This window comes from Rhinolophus hipposideros, assembly GCF_964194185.1.
Source record: "Rhinolophus hipposideros genome assembly, chromosome: 26".
NCBI classification, from domain to species: domain Eukaryota; kingdom Metazoa; phylum Chordata; class Mammalia; order Chiroptera; family Rhinolophidae; genus Rhinolophus; species Rhinolophus hipposideros.
In genome coordinates this window covers 2,650,330-2,670,825 of record NC_138072.1, presented here as the reverse complement: position 1 = coordinate 2,670,825, position 20,496 = coordinate 2,650,330, and the positions used below count along the sequence as shown (strand labels likewise).

Below are 20,496 nucleotides of genomic sequence, written 5' to 3'. Positions count from 1 at the left end.
TCGGACCTCAGGCAGAAGCGGCCCAGGTTTAGGAGATGGCCAGGTGAGAACAGGTCCCCGTGACCTCACTGTGCGAGTGGAGTGATGGGAGAAGTCACGTGGGGTCACAGAGCGAGGTGGGCCCAGCTTTGGGGAGTTCTGTTCAGGCCGTGAAGAGAGGCTGGTCAGTCACTGGTGTGTTATCTGGTGTCATAAGGGTCATGACTCGCTGTTGACGGAGTTCCCGCAGGTCTGCTAAACTCGGCGTATGTTTTTAGAGACCGCACAGACTGCTGTGCAGGAAATGGATTCATCCTGCTCAGTACACAGCAAGAATAAGGCCACACATTATTAATTGAAAAGTGTTCGGCTACTAAGTCAGTAATATTATTGGCTACATGAACAAAAATGACAAAACACGAGATTTTTAAATTGTTGTCAACATTAGAGCTAACAGAACGCAGAGAAGCAAAGTGATGTCCCAGCTGTCACGGAGGAGGCAGGCGCAGGGAGCGGTGCACCCGACCTGCTTTCCAGGTGGCTCTTCAGTCACTGCTGGACGGAGCTCGCCCGTCCTGACAGCCTACTTTCTCACGGCCCTCTCCAGCATGAGATGCCTCTTCTTTCCCAACTTGGGATCCGGTGGAGTCTCTTCCGCAGGGCAGGCTTTGCTCTGCCATTCAGCCCTCACCCTACACCCTCCGTCCCTCATTCCGCCATCTTTGAGGCCAGTACCATCCAGTTCAGTGTCATTCCTGCCATTGTCCCCACCTGCCACTCCTCAGCGCTGTTTAGAAATGTGCTGTGGGCCCCTTGCTGTCATCTTCCCTCAGCGCCGTCCTGGGCACCATGTTGCTGTTCCTGAGCCCAGGGCTCCTGGCCTCTCACCTGCTGCCAGGGCACTGCCCGCTCTGTCCACCACATGTTGTGGCTTACCTTGCATCTCCTCCATCGCACATGCCCCAGGACCTGCTCTCACTACCATTCCCGGTTCTCTCCCACTCCCTCCTGCCTACTGACTGTACGCGCGTATCCCTTTTCTCCAGACCTCATATTAAGGTCTGATATCAGGGGTTAACTTTCTTGGGCCGTTGTCAGCTGTTGGAGTGATGTGAACGCTTCGCCTTTAGAATCTGCTCCTGTCCTGCTGATCCCCAATCACGGCGTGTCTCCACTGTGCATTTCTTCATTTCTCTGTCCCATGGAGCCTGTTCCGTGTCCCACAGCACAGACGGGCCAGGTGATTTCCGGGAGTTCTGCTTACCTTTCTTTAGAAATGCACCCTGTCACACTTGGCTATATTTTAACCACAGTGTAAGAAACCCCCACATCAGTGGATTTATGATTACGATGTTGTCCACAGTGGATGTTAAACATTACTATTCTGAAGCCTCAGCCACAGCCCATGTAGAGCCATGCTCAGCCGAAAATGTCATCTCCTGTGTGACAGGGACACTCTGCTGTCTGACGATTGCACAGCCATCCTAATGCATCTTCTCGTAACTCTCCCTGTGCCCTGGATGAAATCCTTCTCTTGTTCCTCCTTTTAGGCTCTCGCCAGCTGCCCCGTTTGCCCCGGTCAGCTGCCTTCTCTGCCTGTAATAGCAGCAGTTGGCTTTCTTATTGACATCTCTGTAGAGTCTGTTGTTCTTAAAACTTCCTCTCCTTTTGCTATGCTTATGCTGTCCAGGTTCTCCTACCCCTTGGGTTCACCTTTCTGTTCCCTTCTCTTTTCTCTCTCTCTCTCTCCCTCTCTCTCCCTCCCTCCCTCTCTCCCTCCATTCCCTCCCTTCTCCCCTCCCCCCTCCCTCCATTCCCCCCCCAACACTTAAGATTGTTTGCTGCTCCCCCACCCTCATCCCTACTTGTATATTCCACTGTACTAAGTAGGTGGCTTCCAGCTCCTAAAATCTGAACAGAAGATCAATTTCCTGCGATCGTTTTTAGAGGCTTTTTAATGTTAAAGAAACCTACGGGGCATGGTTTTTACTGATGGACTAGACGTGAGATTGCTGTATCCTAGACTGTTGAGTTACAAAATGTCCTTGGGGAAACAAAGGTTTTAAGAGTCATAGAATAATTAGTGATCCAAACAAGTTTCTAGTTCCACACCATCATTTGCCAGGACCTCCAGGAATCCACAAGAAAGAAATTTTACTTTGCAGTTCAGACATGTCGATGCATTAAGAGAGAAGGGCCCACAGTAGCAGCGTTCCAGGCCTGGCTGTGAGAGGGGCCGGCCTTGGCCTCTCCTGCAAGCACCTTGCTCAGGTTCTGCCCCGCCCCACCAGCCCCCACCCACCGCCTCCACCCTTCGGAGCGCCCGTGTATTCAGCAGGGAAGGGCTGGCGGATTTGGAAATGGTCTTGTTCAGTGAGTGTAATTTGTATCTAGAGAGGCCTCAGCCCTGTGCGATGGATTTTAGCCCCCGTACCCACCCACCTTCTACCCCTTCACGGAAGAGCCATTCTCTGAGGGAGTCTCTGTCTACCAGTGGGTAGGAGACCAGAAAGGTGCAGGCAGGTCCCACAGCTGCTCCCTCTCCCCACAACCGCTGGGACGTCTGGCAGCCGTGGTGTGGGACTAGAGACCTGGAAGCTGTGCTGGCACCAGGGCCAAGAGGGACAAGGACACAGGCACACAGAGGCGTGGACCAGACTGACATCAGGACGGAAGGCTGAGGCCTTGTCACCGGGACTCAGGGACAGGCTGCTTGCTTCCTGTAAAGCTGGGGACGCCCCGGAAATACTTGGTTACGATGTGCATCTGTGCAAGATTGATTTACAGGAACATACACCTGGTTCCTTGGACTTTCCTGCATATATTTAAAGGGCTTTCTTAACAAACTGACATATGTCTGTCCACGCACACTTCTGTTAAGATACTTGGAGGCCTCTTTTCCCTCTTAAAGATATGTAGCTTTAGTAATCATGAGTAATTTTGGCAAAATTTGAAGATGACAAAAGAACACTTTTTAAGCGATTCAGAGAATAGCAAGAACTTGTCGGCCAGGACTTGTCGAAACACTGCTCATAATTGTGCTCTTTCCAAGTATAAAATAACTTCAAAAAAACCTCAAAGAAACTTTGGTAGAGCCAAAAAGATGCCTTCTGAAGACAAGGTTGTAAATATTGTATGAGAAATATTTTTACAAAATCCAGATTCTTCTTTGCCCATATGTGTTGCCTTTTCTTGCTCAGGAGATGAGACAGCTTTGAGTCTGTCTGGGAATGATTTAATCTCAAGGTTCAGTTGTTATTTCTGTCTTGACTTGCTGGCTAAGAGAAAATGATACTCTGAATTTCCAATTAAATGTATTTGGTTCAGAATTTAGTTCTGCCTTAAATATGCCAGCAGTACTTACTTCTCTTAGTGTTTGAGGACTGACTTGATATTTTTGAGAATCCAGTTAAAAATAAAGGTTAATTTGATATTCTAAATTAGTTTAATTTTAAATTCAATTAAAGATTGACATTTCTGTGTAGTATGCTTCTAGCTTGGTATTTTGTATCTAGTTAGGGTTTCCGAAAAGCTCTCATACACATCTTATTATCATCTCACTCGCTGGCTTTTGTTTTTAAGAATTTTTTCCATCATAGAGACATTGATTACTGGGGCATTACATGTCCCCAGGTTTGTGATTTTCTTCATTTTAATCATGAGTATCAGAGTTATCCTTTCTCTGTGTCCTGAAAAAAAGAAAATGTTTTCAGGAATTCGTTCAGGGTCTAAGACATTTGCAATTTTGTACTTCCCCACACTTCTGTGGTTATCCAAGGCCTTTCTGGCTGGTACTTCCCGAGAGCGGCATCAGCCTTCATGATTTGGCAAAAATGAGGTATTTCTCTTGCCATCTTCATTTTTAAGCATACGTAGTGTGTGTGTTTCCTGTAACTAACATCAAGTCCAAAGTTTTTTGTTTACATTAACATTTGTTTTTATTATTTAATGTGTTACATAGTAACAACATCGTTTTTCTGGCATCATTTGGGGCCTTTGGGGAACCAGTGGCTTTTCTATGTGAAATTGCTCAATATGAAGCTTATACCTTTAAGTAATGAACTTTTGCTTTTCCTTTTCTGTAAGGTCCCTTACAGAAAAGTGTAATACACTTTCCTGCCTCTATAAATCAAGCGTGGGAGCCCCTGGCCGCCATACTGCTCCCCCTGGAGGTTCTCCCATCGCTTCGTACCAGCAACTCTCACACATTGTGTGTGAATTTTCCATGTTCCGTCTGCATTCTGCATCTGGTGGTACATTCTGAGGACTGCAAGATGGTTTTCTTATTTTATCTAGAATAAAATCGAATAAGTTGGCATGCAACATGGTTTTGTAAAAGAGCAAGATCATGAACGAGTTAACCTTCTTATGTTATCTGTATGTAGAATAAAACAGATATCTTGGAGAGGATTGCGGTGTATAAGGTTTTCCGTTCCGTGCATTGTGTCACACTGTGCTTTAATACAGGCAGTTGTTATTGTTTTTTAAACCCCTGCTGTTAGTGTCCATTATTATCTAATAGACTCTCTCATTTCCCCAAAGTTTGATATATACGAGGGCTTGACAATTGCAACAAAATTTCTTACTTGATATTTTATATAAACTTTGTGACAGTGACTTGCCACTCATAGTCCTTTCTTTGTTTTATTTTGCTTGTTTCATTTTCATTCCATTCCGTTCTGTCTGTCCTGAAATCATAGTAGTTAACACAATTCAAAGTGGCTAAAGTGGTTAGAATTACTACTAACGGAGAAAAGAGAAGCTACTATTTCTAATGCATGCATTGGCGTACACATTTCCTTTGTTGTTATTTGAATAAGTGCGAGGAACTCTGATAACCATCAGTTTCTCTCTCTTTTTGTAAACCATTGACTAGGACACGAGTATATGTTTTCAAATCTTAGCAATATTCAGTACTTAGCTGTTTCACATTAAAACTTGAAAAACATAAACTTGATATTAGCAGTTTTCATTAGAAACAGTATAATCAAAATAAAGTTGAAGACTGTAAAATAGGGAAAGTATTTTTCTGTAATGTTACAAGAAAAAGCATCTACCGTTTTATATACTGTTGTAACTTTTCACTATGTCGAAGACATACTTTTGTGCAAGAAATGGAAGGGAGTGAGCAAAAACTCAAATTCAGGAAGTGAGTTTACGGATTCTATTTTTGTTTTAAAATTTTATGTTTTTCTTCATTGATTTTTTTTAATTAAGGAAAAATTAGAACCACGTGCATATTTGGTTGTTAAGAGTGCTATAGAGCCAAATTGCCTCATATGAGCTGTCCTCCTGCCCGCATCTTCTGTATTTATTTTAGGCTTTAGATATGAATACCTGTGTTGCTACTTGCAGAATCCTGTACTTCTTCAAGGTTCAGCTTTCACGTTATACCCTCCCTACGTGGAGAATCCCTTTTCAGTTCATGACACCACATTTTGCACACGCATGCATTTTAGAACTTACCGTGTTTCCCCAAAAATAAGACCTAGCTGGACCATCATCTCTAATGCGTCTTTTGGAGCAAAAAGTAATATAAGACGCAGTCTTATTTTACTATAACATAAGACCGGGTCTAATATAATATAATGTAATGTAATATTATAATAAATATAATGTAATACCCGGCCTTATGTTAAGTTTTGCTCCCAAAGACGCATTGGAGCTGAGGGTCTGGCTAGGTCTTACTTTCAGGGAACAGGGTACTAGTCGGTTGTGTATGTGTTAGACTTTGCAACAGCCTGGGCCATTGGGGAAAACACAGACTCTGGAGCTGGAGCACCCTGGGTTCCAGTCGTGGTTCTGTCACTTCCTAGTGTTACGACCATCACATATGTTGAACCTCTGTGAGCCTCTGTCCTCTCGTCTGAATTGGAGCCATTATTACCTACCTTATGAGAATGTGCTGAGGATCGCAGCAGTATTTGTAAGGAGGCAATGCCCTCTGGCAGGTGTTCCGGAATTGCTTCTCAACTTAACGAGGCTGGGATCACGCCGCTCCTGTCAGTTTACACACCACCTTTTCCTGGAACATCCGGATTGGCCCGTTGTCTCTGTCAGGAAGCCTTTATCGTGCTGATGACCAGAAAGTCCTTCAAGTTGTTTTCTTACATCACTGGGGTTTCAATCAGCTTGTAGTGTTCACTTATCCATATAGTTTCTGTAATATTTAGGATCTTGCTTTTTATATACTGTCTGCTTTGCACACACTTAGGACATTGAGAGATTTGTATTCAGGGACATGTGAAATAGCCCTTTGTGTTTTTTTTTTTTTTTTATGTTTTTCACATTAGGCCAATATTTCTCGACCTTTTCTTCATTATCATCTCCCAAGGAGCCTTTTCAGACATTTTTTCCTAATTACTCATCTCCTGTGAAATTTTAATTCCACAGATACAGTATATCTGTTTATGTATTGTATGTGTATCTGTGCTTTATACTTAAAACAGAGATTTTTGTCACTCCTCTCGCCAAAGAACCAATTTTCACCTCCTTGGAGTGATAGCTCCCCATTAAGAATTCAGGCATTACACCTTTTAGACATGATTTGATCATGCAGATTAGTGGTTCCGAGCGTGGGGTATAGTTGGTTAACTCTGAGAACGATTTCTGGCTGTTCCATTAGTTAGCTATTAGTCAATTTCTTAAGCTTTCTAAACCTGCTTGTCTTCGTCTGTAGAACGGGATTACTAATACTATTGTACCTTAAGGATTAAATGAGAATTAAATGAGGTACTTCGTGAAGTATGGTTAGCACATATTAATTGTTCAATATATATTAACTATTATTTTATTGTATTAATGATCACATCTTCCATTCTGTCCACTTGGACTTAAGACTTGAAATGTCTAGCTGTTTTCTTTTCCCGTTTTTACGACTGACTGCCTTTGGAGGGAAAATGGGAACTCTGGTGGTAACACGAAATAAAATACTTACAGATCTCTACAGCTCCCAAAAGCTCATCAGAAAGAACGTTTTCAGTGTGTGTATACTTATATACAGAATATCATAATGCTTGAACTATAGATTATTATTTTATTAAATAATTCTGGATTCTATTTTTAGATATTTGATTTAATGGATGCCAAAGCCCGTGCTGATTGTATCAAAGAAATAGATCTCCTTAAGGTAAATAACCAGTGAACTATTGACTATTTTGAACATAACCAGATATGTTGATAAAAGTAATTTATTAAAATATTACACTTAACAAGCAAAAAGATGTTTAAGACTTATCTCACACTTATTTCAACTATATAAGTTTGAATCTTAGTATATTTAAGAGTAGAGTTACCTTTTGGATTCATTGTAAATAACTTAATCGGAACATTTGGTAGGATTAGCTTTCCTTTTTGCCCCCATTTCAAACTATGAAATAGATAAAATGGGTATAAAACATTGAAGAAGTATTTTCTTGACCATCCCAATTAAGACATGTTCTTAAACGTTAAATAATATAAATGTCCATTAGTAATTATCTCAAGATGTGATATGTGGAGAATGTGGACCCCAAATGGCCCCCATGGTTTTTAATAGTATTTCTGAATCATTTTTCCAGATTAGAAAGGGTGATGCGAAGCCTATGTCAGAATTAGTTTTTCAGTTTCTCATCCACCTAAAGAATGTGACTGAAATTTCAGTTATCTCTGTGCTGCTTTTATTCTTGTAAAATTTCTTTTGAGGAATGCTGTGGCTTCTTACATTTTTAACTTGTAGACAGGACCTGGGTGTTCTTTATGCCATCCATTTTTTTGTTTGTGCCTAAAATGATTCAGATTGATCCAAATAGATAAGAGTAAGTTCAAAATGATCTATGCTTTTAAACTATTCTATTAGTTGTAGTTACTTCCTGGGACGTGGAGTAAGTACTTTGAAAATATACATAAACTTTGTTGGGGAAAAACTTCTAAGTTGAAAGGAGAGAAAAAACTCGTGTACATACTCTCTGGGACAATTCTTGAATAATTTTCTTTGAGAAACTATTTGTCTAATGTTAACTTGTTTAAAGACTGAACCAAAAGATTGTACAAAAAGATCTTAACTGTGTATAGACCGATTCATGTATTTCTACATGGTGAATCAGCCCCCGTAGATAAATAAGTCCCATATATTTGTATTATTTGATGTAAAAGTAATTTGTAGAAACAGTATATACAGTATAATAGATGCCAGTTTTCGTTTGTTTTATCACTGGCTGTAGTTATACTAGGATCAGCCCTAACTTCAAAATAGGAGTAAAAATGAACGCTTTATTTACCAATTAGTGTCCTGAAATGACAGTTCTGATTTTGAAAGATATAATTTTCAGCAAGTGATGATTTAATTCTGTCATTCATTAAATGCATATTTATTGGAGTAGCAATACTTTAAAAAATTTTAAGTACATAATTTATTATTTCTTGTAAAGGATATTAAAATAAAATTAATTGATATCTAGTTTTATGTTTAATAATTACAATACTTGTTTCAAAATTCACTATGTTGAAGTAAAGTACACTGTCATGTTAATATTTCTGTAACTTAAAAATGAAACATAGTAACTAAGTTTATTCTTAAGTTACAAAACTGTAAGTGACTCTTAGGAATTTACAAGAAAACTTTCTGATGCCTGTTTTTTTTTTCCTTAGCAACTGAACCATCCAAATGTAATTAAATATTATGCATCATTCATTGAAGATAATGAACTAAACATAGTTTTGGAATTAGCAGATGCTGGTGATCTCTCCAGAATGATAAAGGTAAGGTTTGAAAACACCTAAAGATTTTTTTTTTCTAATAGAGTTGTCTAATACACATACAGGCATATCAGATACTTTAAATTAAAGACCTCAATGCAATGCTTAACCTAGGGTGGGTATATAATAAATGGTAGGCAGTAGTGATAGTTATGATTCTAAAGCTGGCATAGCTGGTGAAGTTCAAGCTAGTCGACTAAGATGTGTGAATGCTCGAAAGTAACTTGGAAATAGACCAAGAGACTTGTCTTCTATGAGCTAAAGTTAAAATCTTGCAGCCGGAGTCCTCTGAGCAGACCAGCCTTAATCCTGTATCTATGGACATCAGGCGAAGGGGGACAAAAAGGGATTCTAGAGCAGGCTGACCTGTTTCTGGGAGGGATTCATCGAAGCAGAAATTGGCTTTGCATTCAGACCTGGCACATCAAAGCTGATTCATCCACGTCACAGTTACTTCACTTTCTTTGCTAAAGGCGTGTTAATCGAGTTTACGTTCAGCTGCAAACTATAGAAACCCCAAATAGCAGTAGCCTAAAAACTGCTTGTCCTTGGCTAAGTGACTTCTGTTTGCTGCATTTTCTTAAGATCAGAATAATAATAGAATGTACCTCAGAGGTACATGACTAATTGGTAATTATTAAGAGCTTCGAACAGTGCCTCACATGTAGTAAGGATGTGTGAAATACAGTGGAAGTTACTGCTGTATTATTGTTATTTATATATCTGCCTTACATAAAATTCTGGGGCCAGTCTGGCAGTTCTGCTCTATGGAATTCTCAGAGACCAAGCCTATTTACAGCTGAGCAGTCATCATCCCGGCATGAAGGGACCAAAGGTACTTGCCGGCTATATGTTATATGTTAAGGCACATTACTGGATGTTGCCACACAGTGTTGCCAGTTTCATCCCAAAGGCCAGAATTGAGTCATGAATGTATCTAGCCACAAGGGAGGCTGGGATATATCGTCTTCATTTGGCTGGTCATGTGCCCAGCTAAACTTCTGCTCTGGGAGAGGAGTTGAACAGTGTGGAAATCAACGAAGAGAAGCAAACGAGAACAGCAAAGGCTATTTATTCTGAGCTGGTGTAGCAGGGTGTCAGCCACTGTCACTAACGCTCTGGCAGACTCAGCAGAGGAGTGGGAAATCTGTGCAGAGGAAACAAGGGACAGCGTCATGTGTGCCCTGCTTGGAGGCTGTCGGTGTGGAGAAGCTGGGGGTGACCTCACTACAGGTGGGGCATGTGTGTGTGATTGGCTAGAGAGGCATCTCGGGCTTTCTCTGCTTGGTCCTGAGTTGGAAGTGGGGCCACAAATTAGGGAAGCTGTCAGTTTTTCATCAGGCCCTCGCCACTTGGGGTGGATTGTTACCCACGCGATTGCCTAGCTTCCTGGATCATCCCTGGAGGGAGCGGCCCAGCTTCCGACAAGCCTGACACAGCCGACTGGGTTGTTGGTTATAGATAAAAGGTTGGTTTTCTGGTCAGGTTGCTGAAGGTTGTGGTTCAGTTCTACTTTTATATGTGGTCTGACCATTTTCTGTGTGTATATTCAGCCCATCAGAGAGCCGGGAGCACAGCTCGTAATCTCTGTTACCTGGAGGTATTGGGAGGAGTTAAAAACAATGTTAGGTGCTTGGTCTGCATTCTCCTACTCAGTCTTCACAGGGATTCCGAGAGCTGCATCTAACACCTAGGGAAGACAAGTGTCCTTCCTAGCAAATAGAAGAACTGGCACTGGAAATTAGGTTTGGCTGACGCAGGAGTCCCTGTGTCTTCCTGTAGTGGCCCTTAGAGATTCTGGTATCACAGAACTCCTCAGGAAAAGCGGGTGAAAACCCTTGACCTCTCCCCGAGAAATGCCGATGCACACAGCTTGCATTCATTCCCTGCAAAGGCTTCCCAGGTTTTCTGAGCAAGGCCTTGGCGGGCGCTGGCAATGAGTTCCTGCTCTCTCTCCAGTCTGAGCCCAGCCACTGGAACTACCATGCCACTTAACTTCCCCCAGGCTCAGCTTCCAGGTCTGTCAGGTAAACACAGTTTGGAGATTGCTTTCTAAGTTATAAAAGCACTACAGACAAGGAAGGTAGTATCTTACTATCACAGAATGCTATCAAGCTGACTGTTTAAACCCCATGGATAGAGTGACTCACTTCTAATCAGTTATCTGATTTTCTCTTGTAGGGACTTCCCATCACTTGCCCAAACAACTAATCACCAACAAAATATGTCTTTGAAAATTAATGAACAATAAAAATTTATAGTCTGAATTTTAAAAGGAAATGCAAATACACAAATGCAGAATTTTGCAAAACAGCTGCCTATCGATGAGACATGGAAAGACAAACACAGTCCTTACAAAAGAGACAACTAAGACAAAATTCTGTGCTTAAACATTTAGGTACAAGAGTTATTTAATTATAGTGGGGTCACTTACCATTACAGAATTGATAACTGGACTCTTACAACAGCCTGGGGCTTCTGGCTACAATCAGAAGGTACCTCTCATGTAAAAGACTGGGAAGCTTCTTTAAACAATAAAAGGTACCAGCTGATTCCTACTAAGTTATAAGCTGATGGGCAACTTAATGCACTTCGGTGGTTCTGGGCTGGTTCTCCCCAGAGGAGGAGTGCCAAGGAGGGGGGCTACTGTGTAAGCCTTTAAGGATCCCTGTTCTCACTCCGGGTGCCATCAGTGTGCCTCGTCAGCGGGTGAGGCAGCCAGCTCAGGCTTCCCAGATGCCTTGGAGCTCTTCTAAGGCCTGAAAGACATAAACTCCAACCTGTAGATCTTATAATCGTCTCCGTGTAATGGTCACTGCAGAAACTTACACCAAAGTCCATAACGAAGTTTGAAGCAGTTTCACATGAGGAAAACGTCTTCATATCCTGGTCATACTTGCGTGATGATATGTTAGACCTGACCAAGTATCTAACTGTATTGAGGGAGGATGATTGAATGACTTGGGAGATGTCTCCTGGTTCTTCCTCAGCTGGGATTCATCTTATTGTGAATTGATGCATGTTAATGGTGCACGTAGCATGGCTTTTCTCTCCACCTGACAAGTAAGCTTAGTGTTTGTTTCATTTATGTTTGAATATAAAATGGAAGCCCCTTTTGTCTTGCATTAGCTTTCTCAAGTAGTGAAGAGCCTTACCGCTTCATCCCTACCTTCCCATCTCTCAGATCACCACTGACTTTCATGTGCACAAAACTTTTCTAACTTTATTTTGTGTCTTTACACACACACATGCATCCATACAAACACACACACACACAAATATAAACTGATAAGTGCATTCTTTCTTAGACACATCGCGGTGTATTTAATTATCTCTTGACAGTTGGACTGTTTCCATTGTTTTAAATTCTTACAGAGAAAACTCAAGTACAAAACTTTGTATCTATCAATACAACAATATCATACATATTCTAATAAATCAATAAATACATTGCTATAAATAATATTTGAGGAATAGGGTACGGTATTTGAAATCGTAATAGATAATTGCCAAATTACTCTCTGAAATAGTTGTACCAATTTGTAGCTTTTAAAAAAAATTGCTTTTTAATGTATTCATTTATTGGATATTTACTGTGTGCCACATACATCGTTTGTGCCTTCTTGGAACTCATTGTCTAGTGGGAGAGAGAGGCCTTTAGCTAGTACTCACAGGAAACTGTGTAACTGCAGTTGTAATAACTTGATAAAGGAGCAGTATGGGTTATCATGGGAGTTTGTAACAGGACAGCCGAGTCCAGACTGGGGACTTCTGATGGCCATGGAAGCGTCTGAAGCTATGGGGCTACACGACCTTGATTTAGTACTTAATCTTAATGACTGAGCTACTGTCTGTGAAACTGGGTTAATAATACCTGTCTCAAGTATTATTATGAGGGCTAACGAATATGTTTATTTTTATAGACATACGTACAAATACGTGCACACACACGCACAGCTCTCTGTGCCTGTCTGACGATGACACCTCTCCGATAGGCCTATAAGTTTTCTTTCTTTATCCCACTTAGCCCTCTGATCATCACGTCCCCTTCTCCGTGCAGCTTCCTGCCTCAGGGCGTTTGTGGGTGCACTTCCGTCGCCTCCATGCTCTTCTCCCCACTCTTGGTTGAGTTTTTGTCTGTTTATCATTCAGTTCTACACTCAGACATCACTTTCTCAAGGCTGTTTCCTGTGACCCATACACTGTTTTATGTTATTAATACTCTAGGAATACTCTTCTTTCATACCACTTAGTAATTCAGCCAGTTAGTAAAATAACCATATTTTTATGTGTGGCGGTTTGATTGATGTCTGCGTTTCCTACTTGACTTAACACTCCTGAGTATGGGACCGCTTTGCTCACCAGGCTACCTTCAGTTTCTAGGGAGGTATCTGGCCCATAGTAGTAGCTCAATAAATATGTGGTACCTGCATGTGTGACAGGTGAGGGTCTTACGTTTGTTACACGTCTCTGTGCGAGAGGTCAGTAGGTGGGCCTGGGTGGCTGTGTAAGAATCAGAAGTTTCCTGCTGCCTCACAATCTACTCTCCCGGGGGTTGCGGAGATGCCGGATGGTGAGCTGCGCGAGAAGACAGTGAGCGTGCTCACGTAAGAATGGGTTTTCTTTTTGGCCCTAAGAAATCCTGTAATTGTTTTCTAAACTCTCTTATTTGTGCTGTACTCTGATCTTTATAAAAGAGACTACATCAGGAAAAACTCATAGGAGCTTCTCGTATGAAGGAACGTGGCAGTGACTTAATGCTTTAGTAAGGACAGCAGTAGATGCTGGGGTTGTAAGTAATGGGACTCATTTCTTCATGGTGAGAGATGCGGAGAGTCAGTGCACATCACAACAGTATATCCGCGGTCTCGCATCTTCAGCTTAATTGGGAGAGAAGTGGAACTAGAGCTCCTGGTCTGAGTTCCAGAAATGAGCCTCTGGATAGCATTTCATCAAAGATTTTTACAAGTAAATAATTAATGGGTTTAGAGCAGGCTGACAAATATAATTACGTGATTTATAGTTGAAATATTCAGTATTTCTCTAATTAGTGACAAAGGACTACCTGAGGCTGTGGTCAGATGAAATACTTCCCAGATGAGTTTTAGGATAAAAGGAAATCCAGAATTTCTCATCATATATTTCTTTATCATCAGTAGTCAGAATTTTAAAGGAAAATAGACTCTTACAAAACACTTAGATTTCAGCTTAACAAGTTGTGATATCTGCGCTAAACCTTCTTTCTTGTCTCCTGAATTGGACCAACACGCGCTCCATTTTGTAGTGTGCCTTCTCCACACTGTTCATGTTGCTCCTCTCCTGCCAAGAAACATGTGGTGATGGGGACTGAATGTAGGGAGATGAGAGACTATCTCGGAAATGAAAAAAGGAGAGCTTTTTTCAGCTTGTCATTAGCAATACTGCTAAAATACATTTTAAATCTTCAGAGCCCATTTTGCCAAAATATAGTTTATTCGTTGAAATATTTAAAATTTCTCTATTTCTGACTGCCTATTAGAAGTTCAGTTTGAGACAGAAGGACATAAGTGCATATATTTAACAAATTTAAAAAAAAACGTATATTTTGCTACAAGATCAGTAAAACAAAATATAACCCAATGTTATATGTCTCTTGAGGAGAAACGCAAAAGTTTGTTATGTTCCAGAAGATTCTCATAGCATACCACACTGGCTAAGAAGGAAGTGGGTATCACTCTTACTAATATTTTTTAGTGAAATATACAATACAAGTAATTTAAATGGATATCCATTTTGTGCCAAGAGTGGCACCATTCCAAATAATTAGTTAAGTCTAGCTCTTCCTCTTATCCGGCCCAGCTCTATTGAGATAGAATTGACGCACATCATTGTACATGAAGTAAGCAGCTTTAATGGTTTGACTTACATACATCGCGAAATGATTACTGCAATAAATTCAGCCAGCATCCATCATCTCATGTGAGTACACTAAAAGAAAAAGCAAAGGAGGGAAAAAAAGTGCTTTTCCTTAGGAGGAAGACTCTCAGGATTTACTGTGTCGACACCTTCCCTGCATGTCACACAGTGGCGTTAGCCGTAGTCACACGTGTGATCCCTGACACTCCAGAACGTACTTCTCTGATGACTAGAGGTTTGTCCCTTCCACCACCTTCCTCCAGTCTCCCTCCCCAACCCCCACTCTGGTAAGCACCAGCCTGATCTCTTTCTCTATGACTCTGCGTATGTGTGTGGGCTTTTTGCTGATTCGTTTGGCGTTTTGGGATCCCGCATAGAAGTAAGAGCTGGTCTTTCTCTGTCTGACTTACTTCACTGATTGGTGGACATGTGGTCCTGTCGATGCCAAACGGTGCTAGAAATTTGGTTCTGTGCAAACGTCCGTGGAGACACTGGGTCCACGCCTTTTAAAAAGTCCTCGATATTTAAATCCCACTCTTCTGTAAGATTCGGATCTCCACCCGTTGAGTTTACCCCACGTGCCCTGACCCACTGGCTGCTGAGGCGAGAGGGTTATCAGTGGCAGTATTGCCACAGCACGATTATTGGACAGTAAGACATGACGGCATGTTTTATGTATTGATCCTGTAAACCAAAAGTATAAATTCGTGTTGTGACCTATTTGAACGTGGGGATGTTTTCCAAGTGTGGACGTTTGTGACGGAAGCAGGTATCAAGGTGCCAGCTGGCGCTGTGCCCTCACCTGATGTTTAGGATTTTCTTCCATGTTCACTGTTGCTGGGAAAATTCAGTTCCATGTGGTTGGATGACTGAAGACCCAGCTGTCTTCCTGGTTGTCAGCTGGGGCACCTGCAGGTCCTAGAAGCCATCCCTGTCCCCTGCCCCATGGCCCTCTGCACAGGCTAGTAGTTTGCTTCCTGAAGGCCCGCAGGGGCGTTTCTGACTTCTTTGACGGGCTCCCTGATCACATCAGGCCCACCCGGGGCAGGCTCCGTTCTGCTGGCGTGGGGCTTTACTGACGTCTGCGACGTCCCTCCTTTCTTGTAAGATACCGCAATAGGGGTGCTGGTTTATCATGTGCACAGTGCAGCTCTCGCTCAAGGGGAAGGCGTTGGTCCCCCAGCACTGGGGGCGTGGGGGTGAGGTTGGAGAATTACACTCACCACAACTTGGACGACTTAGCTAAAATAGCAACGATGTTTGGAGACAATTATGATCTTCAAATATGATAACTTGTAAATCCTGTTCACGTTCTCGGGGTGGTGGTTTTTTACATTTGCAGATACATTTTTATTTGTGCTCAACCAAATTTAGAGGCCGTACTGGAAATAAAATCACTTTGAAATGTCTTTTACTCTTGACCTTTGGATCCTTAAAACAATAAACTCTTGCCAGCAGTACCGTGTGTCTTCGATAGCTCTGATTTGCAGGTTACGCAGATACCCACACTGTCTGTTTCAGCATCTGTCATACAGCGGGCAGCCCAGCCAGCTGTGAGCTGCCAGGGACTCCAGATGTGGCCTGGGGCCCGCGAGTCGTCGGGATAAGGCTGCCGCCTACCTTATATTACACAGCACCATAAGGTTGCAGACTGTACTGTACAGAACTGACTGTTGTATACATAGGTACCTACACATCCTGCATATACACCTGTGTGGGTGTGTGTCCACGTAGATTGATGTCTGCATGTGGTGTGTATGGATAGGTGTGTTACACGGACTTATTTTTATAGATGCAGTGTTACTGACAAATACCACGTGGGTTTTCTTTGATGCTTAAGTAATTTGATAATGAGGTAATACAGAACTTAGGGATTTTAACAAATTAGAAATTATGCGCTGTAATGCCATTATGTAATTCTGTGAACCTAACTAAAAGGTGATGTGTGTTTGGAACTGCGTTTACTTGGGACAAATTAGAAGCTCATTTTCAAGGAACTTTTTGCTTCTTATAGTGAAGGTGATATTGATCCAAAGCTGCCTTTAAAAAGCATGAGCCCCCCTGAGCTACACCAATACCGGTAGCAGCAGGCAATAAGGAGAAGCGATACAGGCTCCTGTCCATTTTCTTTCATTTATATTTCTACCCAGAGACTTTTACTGTCTCATTATTGTTCTGCTGTATTTTTCTTGTTGGTTAAGAATATTGAAATCCCTTTCCAACTGTCTTACTGCTGTCTAGTATAACGTAACCAGAACGAACTCATTACAGAGCCCGTGTTCCCATTTATCCCTAGTACTCTGATGCCGGAGAGGAAACGTCATAAGTATGGCCAAATATTTTCTCTATCATTTTAGTAATATGGAAGCTTCTCCTTAGAATTATCCCTGTGGCGGCCTTGTAGTAATTCTGATATTGTCATACATTCTTTATTGATTTTTACATATATCCTAAGTTTCCTTTACATTGATATACCAGTGTTCAGAAGACATTTTTGGGGGAAGAACTTTGTGACTTTATAGGAGCTTATTTTTCTTGTTTGCTAAATAATTTAATGATCTTTTTTTTTTTTTTCAAGGCTTAATTGCTCAGAAAGACTCTTTACCTGTTTCACATTTTCTACTGTAAGATGAAATATATTTTTGGCTTCCATGAATAATTTTTACAATTTTAACTTTTGAAGATGAATAGATTATGTGGATATTCTATAAAATTATATTTGAGAAATAGCTGAATAGTCTTAGCAGAGTTCCGACATTACAAGAAAGAAAAAAGACTAGTAGAGCTTGGATGGCATGTATTTTATCAAAGTAAATAAAATGAGATGCCCATGATAAGTATTTTCAGTGATCTCATGGCTGCTAGGCCATGCTACTTGGCATCTTCTAAAATGACTGCAGATATAATTTTATTCAGTTCCAAGAGGGAAAATACTCACATGCTGCAAATTAGTATCACATACCAAAATTCTAATTGAGACGTAACTATTTTCTCTGTTTGTATAATTCCCAGAATTATGAATAGCAAATGTTTGTGCAGCTTAGTCTGTTGAGAACCCCTTCTAACTCCAAAGAAAAATTGTTTCCTTAGAAAGATTAATATAATAAAAATCACACTTAGAATTACCACTTACGTTTTCAGAAGCACCCTATCTTTTCTATCACCCAGTCTCTGTGCATGTAATTCTTTAAAATAACCACTGCAAAATACAATCTTATAAAAATGTATTGTAATTACAGAGAATGTTTGTCTGGGAACGTAACATTTCTGATGGTAAATGTTTGACCTAATTATAAGTTTATAACAGAAATCTAACTCCCTGTCGTCTCATGGGGAAACCATTTATAGTATTAACTGGACCAGTGGGGGTCTGTGAGGTATAATTTTTTATTAGCTGGAGAGTTGAAGGATAGGATATGCCAATAAAATATTATTTTTAAGTGTGAACATGTGCCAAGCAGGCATTTATTATATGTTTTATTTGTAACTGAGGTTGTAGAACCATAGATTATATTTTAGAGATGGGGCGGACCACATAGATCATCTCCAAACACTCTGTTTAATATAGTGAGGAAACTGAGGCCCCGCCAGCTGAAGTGGCTTGTTCAGGGTCACACAGCCAGTTCCTGTCAAGCCCAGAATCAGCTCCATTATTAAAAGGTGAATATAGTGCATGTTAGTGGCACATTAAACATTGGGGAACACTCCCAAGCACGAGATACTTCCTTATAAATTACTGTCTCTTGTTACATACCTGGAAGAGGTGGAGAACAACTAGTGCCTGTAATTTTGTTCTTTTATGACTTCACTTTTTCTCATTATTTCATTATCATGCTTTCCAATCTTCTTCAAGAATGCCTTGCATACGAGGATCACATTTGTTGCTTTTTGTTTTTATTTTCACCAGAGCAGGATGCTAAGTATATAGGTCCCAGTACCAGTTGCATGATTGTGGGTCTCTGGTTAAAAACATAACTGAGAATTTCAAGATGAGAAGAGTGCAGCATTAAATTAAGGGCAAGGCCCAACGTGACAGTACTGGATGTGTTTTGTGAAGCTGGCCTGATGGTTCCAGATGCTCTGTCCAAAACTCTCTTCTTCAAAGGTTACCGTACCAAACTGGGTTCAAAGAAAGAGTTTGATGCCTCATGAAGATTTTATATATATATATATATATATATATATATATATATATATATATATATATATATATATATATATATATATATTATAAAACAAGAATATAGTTTTCTGTCCTTTCTCTGTGGGTAAGTTTATTCTGGGGAATACTTGAAGGTTTTCCCAAGATTTCTTGAGTAGGAATGCTAGGTTGTAAAACTTGAAAATAAGTAATGTGTGTTGTGCTTGGAGGTGTGGTATCTGGAATGCACGAACCAGGTGATCCAGCTGAGCCCATGGAATGGTGCTTCGGTATTCAGTGTCAACCGTACACCTGGATTTGGTCTTGGGCATTTAATTTATAGGAGGATGTCTGATGATTAAAAACAAAGTGTGACTATTTTGCCAAAATCTTTAAATAATTTATTTAAATAATGTTGATGGAAGATGGAAAATACGCTTTTTAAAATAAACAGTATTTGAGGCTCTGCATAGAGAAGAATAGCCTACTTAAAAAAAAAGAAAAAGAAGACTAAATAAAAATTATATCCAAGTGATCAGGTACACCTGAGTAGTAATTTCTACCTTTTCATTAAATTTTAGATATTTTATTTGGGGATATAAAAACGTTACAGTTCTATTTCATAGCATAAATATAGTGAGAGTGCCATATCACATAATATTTTTCACATAAATCTTTATTGATACTAACCTTTCAAAAATTTGGTGGCATTATTTGCTTAACTAAAAACTTACCACATGACAAATACATGTACATTTTTTATTTCTGTATGTTGGCATTAGATTTTTTTCCTAATCTAGAGCTCGATATATATCACTGTCCTTTTTCAGAGAAATATAAGATTTATGAATAGTAATGCTATTTGACTAAAAAATTAAGTTTTAAAAGATAACACACACATTAGAATAAATTTCAAGAAAAGGTTGCTTTTTTTAAATACTTTGGCATTTTGGAAATTATTGCTTTGTAGTGCTAATATAAATTTTACCAGTATAAAAAGAATTCAAATTATCATTGCCTTTTTTGTGTTAATCCTCTTTTTTTTAAAGAGATAGCCAACAGTGCCACCGTCAGAACAGACAGGCTTTTCTCATCATAACTATTGGTTTTTTCCAAAAAAATACCCACAGTTAAGGAATGGTTGAAAACACATATGTTTAAACAGACATAAAAAAAATTGATATAATGGTACAGCCTTGATTTATTTTATGATCAGATCAGATTCATAAAATTATTCTTAAAAAAACAGTTACTAATTTGGATGCTTATGTTTCACCAAGTCATTCTGTCTAGACAGCATTATATTGATAACAGGTTATTGTCATCCTATTAAATGCGTTGTTCAAAGACAAAATCCCAAGGAAGAATATGAAAACATGAAATAATCAGACCATCTTGGTCTGATAACAGCTTCCCGAATGTGCATTTCAAGGGCAATCTTTTTTCATTCTGCCTTTTCCTATATATATATATATATATATATATATATATATATATATATATATATATATATATATGACTTATTTTTTAAATAATGGGACTTTAAGAGTAAGCTGCCAAATTCATTATAATTATGATGATTTTGGAATCTGTATTAAAGCATAAAATTTTTCTTTCATGCTCTGATACTTACATGATACGGTATATTTATTTTTGAATGAAAAGAAACCTGGTCCCCATCTTCCTGTTGACATCAAACAGTCTTCTGATATGCTAATCCAGCATCTCACTGAGCACATAGACAG

General features: G+C 40.1%; 1 protein-coding gene across 2 annotated transcripts in view; it reads left to right on the top strand.

Annotated features, from left to right (window-relative positions):
* NEK7 (NIMA related kinase 7) overlaps positions 1-20,496 on the top strand; it is a 103,038-nt gene that overhangs the window by 46,613 nt on the left and 35,929 nt on the right. For both annotated transcript variants that reach the window (XM_081039340.1, XM_081039339.1), the window contains exons 4-5: positions 7,046-7,108; positions 8,608-8,718. In XM_081039340.1, the coding sequence (XP_080895466.1) occupies positions 7,046-7,108; positions 8,608-8,718 (174 nt within the window). The remainder of the gene's footprint in view (positions 1-7,045; positions 7,109-8,607; positions 8,719-20,496) is intronic.